Here is a 7,374-nt window from a genome sequence, read left to right as displayed (position 1 = left end):
ACAAAGCACTCCCCCACAGCGCTATGCCAAATGGTTCGGCATGATAGTTGCACACGCAAACCCAAGAGTGAAATAGTTCAGGTTTGTTTTTCAAGCCAAGGAAAATGCCAGTAGTTAAAACAGCACAAATAGACAAGAGCAGATGAGAGCTTTAATTCCCTCCCAGTTTTCATAGACAAAGGGGACGTGTTAACATGGCTAAGGCTTAAGAAAGGGCACCATGGAGGTTGTTGGACTGCGTTAGAAAGTACAAGACTGATGTGTACCAGGTCTAAATTAGCGTAACCGCACCGAGGCTGGCAGAGCCCTGCTGATTTACAGTGGCCCAAAGTCTGGGCTGTGGCTTTTTCCCTTGGCAGTGAAGTTGCATTGACAAAGCATGCAGCAAAGTGTGATTTCTTTCTAAATCAGACTGATGTGGAGGCTTCAGCCTGAGACCCACCTAGACTCCCCCGACCAGACCTCATTGTCTTTCCTCCTGGTGAATGCACAGTGTGATTCTTTGATTGACTGCTGCCACCTGATGCTAAGAAAATGCCCTGGGTTCATACTAGGGATTGTTGGTTCTATTAAAAGCAATGTAGATAAGAGTTTATTTGTCACTGAAGCATTTTATGCAGATGTTCCTACTTCGGAGATGTTCAGTCAGTTAGGTGTAAAGATGCGCTGAATAGGTCGCCATCACTTAGGGTCAGGGAAATGCTACCCCCAGACACATAATTAACATGGCTGACTGATTAATTGCCCACTAAAAATATAACTACCCATGCATTTAAATATTTATTTTCAGGCTCTGGACTTGACAAGTACTCTCTTATCTTAAAAAACAAAAAAACGAAAAAACAAAAAAACGAAAAAACAAAAAACAAAACAAAAAACAAAACAAAACCAAAAAACCACACCAATAAAAACCACTGCAGATACTCTTTCTAGAAAGGAAAAGTGTTGGCTGACTTGCCATCCTGTGAGATTAATCACGATGGCATTCACATTACAACATGCAAAATAATGTATGTAATCCAGTCTGACATGAAAAAATGCTAATAACATCCCAAAAGGAAAGAGCTGTGAGTGCCAATGCCTTAGGAGTAGGGGTGATCTTTAGGAACTCAGCAGTACAAGGTGAAGCCTCCAGAGGAAGAAAAAGCTGAAAAGTTGGGTCTCTTCAAAGCCCCCACCGGGCTTTGTTCATTGTTGGGTTTGTTCACTGTTACGTTTGTGGGCTGCTCTCTGCAGCCTGTTGTACCAGGTTCAAAGAAGCCTGACCCTGCAGATGTGGCTCAGGTACGATAAAGTTGGACCTTAAAAGATAATTCCTAGTCTAAAAAAAAAGCCTGCGTGTCACTACAGCGGTGGAAGGCCTGAAAGCTAGGGGTTTAGGGGTTTCACACTGTCTACTCCATGGAAAAGTGGCATCCTCCACCTGGAAAACTTTCAAATGCACAGGTAGAAATTGAATGGCATAGGCCCAACTTAAGACCCAGCTTGTCATTTCCACGCTTAAAGTTGTCATGGTTGTAACCATGAGGTAGGAAGGAGAGATTTAGTCTTTATGCTTCTCATGTAGGTGCTTGTAATTGCCTCTTTCTCATCTCCAGCAACTTGGGAGGGAAGAAAGACATCTAGTGTTGGTCCTCTGGAGTGGACACGAAAATCAAAAAGTTTTGCTCTCAGGAACTAACATCAGTGTCTACTCCATAAATTTGGTTATCTACTCCTTTTCCTGATTTCATATCATGTAGTCAGAAACTCCTTCCCCTTATTTAGTGCCCAGCAATACCAAGGGTGATGAACAGTGTGTGAGCATTGAACGGCATGAACAGAAAAGAATATCAATTCTTACAGCAGTGCAAGAATGAGGAAAGCATGGTATTTTCTGTCGGCATGTTACCAAATTCCTGAACAGCTGAGTGGTTATGGGGAGTTTTAAATAATTTCTTTGAGCTGGAGTAAGTGAAACTTAACACTTAATTTCTTCTCTTTTAATTATTGCTGGAAGAGACCATCTGTAATGATGTGTCTTTCTGTGCACCCTGTTGAATGAAAAATTTCCACAGATGGTTTTTGGAGCAAAAACCCCCAAAACATGTCGGGGCTGGATTTCACTCTCAGAGGTAGACAGAGGAATTCTCTGGGGCTTCTGGAAGCAAAGTCCATCAGCTGGTGTCAGGGGGAGCTGATCTCATGCTTATTTGATGGCAGAACGTCGCTGTCAAACTGCTGGTGTTTCCCTAACAATGATACGTGAGTGAGGCTCCAGAGCTCTGTTAGATTGATCACATGCATTTCCAGACAAGTTTTTTGAAAGTGGTTTCCAAAGGGACAAGAAGAAAAGCCTGAAGTAGAGAATAAGGGTCTGGCCTTGATCTGGCAGTGTGACCTGAATTCAGTAAATCAGTAAGAGCTGCCCAAGTGTCTGTTTGCCACGGGAATGGTTCAAGTGGCTCCTAGTGCAGGTCGGAGAACTCCTCTTGCCGGAGGGGACAAAGACTAGCAGTGAGGGAATACTTGCTATTATAAGCATGCTGGCTACTGGCCGGCTGTGTATTAGCAGTTCTAGAGCTGTGAAGCCACATTTCCGTGATAAAAGTGGAAAATAATACCTTTATGGAGGTTACCTCAACCTTGCAACTGCCCTGCAGTTCATTAGAGTGATTGCTTTTGAATCATTTAAGGCAAAGGGTGAGAAGGTGGTGCTGGTGCCTGAGACAACTACTTAGAATGAATTACTAAAGTTTGGGGGTAACATTCATCCATTGTTCAGGGGCTTCTGAGAGTGGCACGTTCCTTAGAGCTGGGTGTTTGACTTCCCCGTGAAGTTACAGTGACTTTAAGAAACCACAAACGAGTTTAAAGCATCCCAGCTCAGAAGCCACTTGGAGCACAATGCGCCCGTTAAAGAGGTTAGGGTGGTATTTGTGCTCTCCTGAAAAAGAAGGAAAGACCATAGTCTCCTGAGAAAGCCACTTTATGGGGTTCTGGTGCATAGCAGCCACAGAAGCAAGCCACTAGCTGAAGGCTTTCCTGCCTGATTGGTTTTAAACTACAAAGAACATTCAGAGATACCCCATTTCTTTGACTGCTTTCAGCACTGGTCGTGACCAAAGTCAAGCACAAAGGTACAAAGGGCTTTCTGTGCATGCATAACTTTCATATTAGTTCTCACATGGAGAGGAGAACGCGGCCATAAATGCATGGGTAAAATATCAAGCAGAGATTTCTTTCCTTAAAGATAATTGTGATTGTTTCCCCTCCTGCTAATTATATCCTATAAATCCCCTACTCTCCCAACTCAGACAGTAACATTTTGTTACCTACATTCTGTCAGTAGACTTTACAAAGATCTCTAACACATGTTATAAAAGTTATTGCTATAGTACTATATATAACAGCTTTGCATAAGAGAATAGAGGGCTGCCACATTTAGAAAATGCAGGTGCTATGTAAGCCCCTTTCTGAAAGAAAGAACTTAGCTCAGTTTCCTTTGAAGAACCAGAGACTTGAAATTGAAAACTGTATTAATGCCATTGTCTCCTTGTATCAGCAGGTTCCAGAGAGATTCCTGGAAGTGGCTCAGATCACGTTACGGGAGTTTTTCAATGCCATTATCGCAGGCAAAGATGTTGATCCTTCCTGGAAGAAGGCCATATACAAGGTCATCTGTAAGCTGGACAGTGAGGTCCCTGAGATTTTCAAATCCCCAAACTGCCTACAAGAGCTTCTTCATGAGTAGAGAGTTCAGCAGCTATTTATGAATGTATGAAAGTAGCAGTCCCCTTCTGATGCCCAAGTCATGTGTGTCTCTATTTTAATTTCATATATATGTGTATCGCATACATATATATATGTATATGAAATTAGACTGATCCCTCCTGGATATAAGTTTTCGTTCAGTTCCAAGGGGATGGTTGTTTTACTTCAGCCTTTGGTTTACTTTTGCCCGAGACCCTTAACATTTGAAGAATCAACGGGGTTAATTTTCAGGGAGAAGAGTTTGGAAGCGTGTAAAAGCCTGTCTTAGCAAGTTAGGGCATTATGTTTAAAAATGCTTTGTCAGATTTATTGCTTGCTGCAAAGTGGCATTTTGTCTTGGTGAGACTAATGTCATGGCACAATACTACAGACAATGAACTTTATATTATGTTTATACTGCTAAAGGTCTGAACTCTGTGGAGTCACTTCATAAGCTTCGAGCTTTTTTATTTATATTTATATACTTTTTAATCAATAACTAGATTTTGTTTCATACTTCAAAAAAATACATCTGTTTTAGGTACTCACTCCAAGAAGTGACACCCAAAAAAGCAAACCCTATGCTTCATGTTTTCCTTACAGAAATGACAGATACCCTGCACCAGTAACCAACATGCCAGGTTCTTGTTTCTCTAAATTGCAGCAAGGGATGTTTGCACAAATCAAATACTGTTCTTGCAGGGTTAGGCCAGTAATTCATGCACGATATTGTAACAACCACACTAATTTTGGAATATGGTCAGCTTACTAAAGCGGAAGCATTTCACTCTCCATAGAGTAAAAACAAAACCTTCAGCATTGTATATTGCCATGTCTCGGTCTTACTTGAAGTGGCATTAGTTCCTAAATTTATTCTTTTCTTAGTCCATTTTGCCCCAAAAGATCTCCTTTCCAGCCTGCAAAGTTTCCTGTCCATATTTGATATCTGTCCTGAAAAGCACTTTTTGAATGATCTTAGATACAGTAGAAGAAACTTCACCTCACATTGCTGAGGCAAAGGAAAGAAAAAAAAAAAAAATAGGCTTGTTTGTAGCTATAAAATATAATTAGTCTTTTCCTAATCAGAAGAAAAAAAGTTGCATTTTCATAAAAATCTAATCAAGCATTATACAAAAATCACAGTGTCCTCCTGGCTATGCAGGGTTCAGATAGCCAAATTGGATTTTTAAAATTACAGTGAGTGCAGCTTAAAAAAAAACAAAAACAAAACAAAACAAAACAAAAAAAAAAAATCTATTTGAGCAACGTGGCTGCACTTGTCTTCTGAAGCTAGAGCTAGTGGTGACCAAAACCTGAGCTACAGTGTAAAGTCCCTGATGGATCTGGGTTTGCCTGAATGCTACACCACAATATGACAGAAAGAAAGAAAGCTAGCTGCTAGTTCTTGTGCTTTCTTCAGTGGCTCTCCTTTTCTCATGTTTTCAGAAAGAAATTGTCTCAAGAAGTTTGGGGGAAGGTTGAATATGCTATGGAACACTGTATTTGTCATTTTCTTTGTCGTCTTTTGTACGGATGCAGTAAGAATTTATTGTTATCATCAATAGTATTTTCCCCTACATAATTCAATCTAAACCTAGAGGGAGTTCCTAATTAGCCATGAATTATATTTAGACCATTGAGGATTTTGGTATCTTTTTTATTTTAAAATTACATTTTGACTTTGGAGAGTGAAAGTTTACCCATGTGACTAAAGAGCTGACCTGACCATTGCAATTTCACTTCATTTACAAATACTGCTGATAGACAGAAATGTATGAAAGCAATTATTGTTAGCAGAAAGCCTTAAAAACCTGCTGACTTCAAATTAAACAGCACAATCCTCCGATTCCCTGTCATTCTTTTCAAGCACTGGCAGTATCTGTGGAGTATAGGCAATGCAGACAATAGCATGGGATGAAGTGCCAACATTTTCACTATGCATTTAAAAGCAAAACAAATCTTAATCTTAGACTCCCTGAGAGTACCTAATACTGTACGTATCCTTACAGTAAACAGGATTTTTTTTTCTTTCTTTTATATTCTTAAATTTTGTTTCGTTTTATTTTTTCTTCATTTTTTTTTTTCTGCGTGTGTGCATGATTTGGTAAACATTACACTTCATAAAGATGTAACTCCAATGAATTCTGAGTAAGAAAGGATGAAAATTGTGTTCATGCACTTTTTTTGATTTATGGGAAGAAGTGGCATAAAATGCTCAAGTTTTAATACAGTAAGTTCATCATTGGCATGCCATCAGATGCAGATTATTACTTTGCATTGTCACCTTGGACATAAGAAAGCAAAGCCATACTTTAATCATACTATGTGGACATACTACTAGCTACCATCTCAACCTGTGATTTTACCGTTGCTTTATATTATTATTATTATTCTATTATTATTCTATTATTAATATTATTAATAATATTATTATTATTTGGCTGCAATGGGATTCACATAATCTAAATAAGTGAAATTGTGTACTCAACACTTGATGTTATTGCATTTATTTATTTATTTATGGGTAGTATAATCTCAATAGTAAATGAGGCATAGGAATTAGGAATAGAAATTTCATCTTAAAAGCAAAATAAAAACCTCCTTGGTCTGAAAAAGGAATAAGCGATAATTTGATCATTTCAGTTATGTGATTTTTTTGCATTTTATAGCCATATTGCCTTTGTGCCTCCCAATTCACCTAAAATTACAAATACGTGGCATAGCTTGTAGTGAATTCCAAGTAGAATCGAATCCAGATTCTTTTAAATGATCTCAATATTATTTCAGTAAAAATGGCTAAAAGGCAGGAGGCTACTTTTATTGTAATGGAAGGTTTACATAGGAAAAGAATTTCAAAATCCGTGTAGAAACCCCATCTTGTCATTCATTTACTGCTAATTCAGATTTATTTCTGCATATAAACTTGAGGTTATAGTCTGTGCCTAGACCTTAAATACACCAGCGGAAGGATAAAAAAAAAATCCTTCAAAATACCAGTTTTTCCCCCACAAGTACAATTGTTCTTGTGCCTTCTGTGGCTTACAATTTTCATCTTTTAAACTTTATTTTTCAATTACTACAGCTGCAATAAACACTGACTTCTTTTTTTTTTTTTTTTTTTTTTTTTTTTCCCCGGCTGTTTGACATAATGTTGATAGCTATGCATATTTTGTGTCTTTTTAAAAATTTTAAAAAATTTAAAAAAAAACAAAGCAGGAGAATACGTTTTTGAAGAAGAGAATTTTTAGAACAGTTTGATAACGCAAATTATTTTTTCTCAATTGTTTGAGCAGCATTCGAGTTTTGAAAATTCTTGTAGAAGCCAATTTTTTGTAAATGTGGTGCAAATCTTGTGTTTTCTTAGCCTGATGAAAAGTAGTATAGAAGCAATATTTCATACGTGACATATGTGCAGATATGTATATGGTCACACACAGAGGACAACATGTGTGGGCATATGTATGTATATTTACACAAAAACACACACACACACTAAAGATGCGTATGAAGTGAAAAGCTTACCTTTTTCCTATCTAGATTAAGAACCTATTTTAGACATTTGTTATGTTTTGTGAAAAGAATGTTCTATTTGAAACTACAAAACATTTAATTCTTACTGTATCTCTGGTTGTTTAATGGGAA

The 7,374-nt window shown here is 38.0% G+C and overlaps 1 protein-coding gene across 1 annotated transcript in view; it reads left to right on the top strand.

The window, feature by feature from the left end:
• PROX1 (prospero homeobox 1) overlaps positions 1 to 6,847 on the top strand; it is a 47,308-nt gene extending 40,461 nt beyond the window's left edge. The window contains exon 6 of the mRNA XM_058419861.1: positions 3,548 to 6,847. Within this exon, the coding sequence (XP_058275844.1) occupies positions 3,548 to 3,733 (186 nt within the window). The 3' untranslated portion in view covers positions 3,734 to 6,847. The remainder of the gene's footprint in view (positions 1 to 3,547) is intronic.
• The last annotated feature ends 527 nt before the right edge of the window (positions 6,848 to 7,374 follow it).

Source organism: Hirundo rustica, chromosome 3 (genome assembly GCF_015227805.2).
Source record: "Hirundo rustica isolate bHirRus1 chromosome 3, bHirRus1.pri.v3, whole genome shotgun sequence".
NCBI classification, from domain to species: Eukaryota; Metazoa; Chordata; class Aves; order Passeriformes; family Hirundinidae; genus Hirundo; species Hirundo rustica.
The sequence above is the reverse complement of the archived record's forward strand: the minus strand, read 5'-3'. Positions and strand labels throughout refer to the sequence as shown.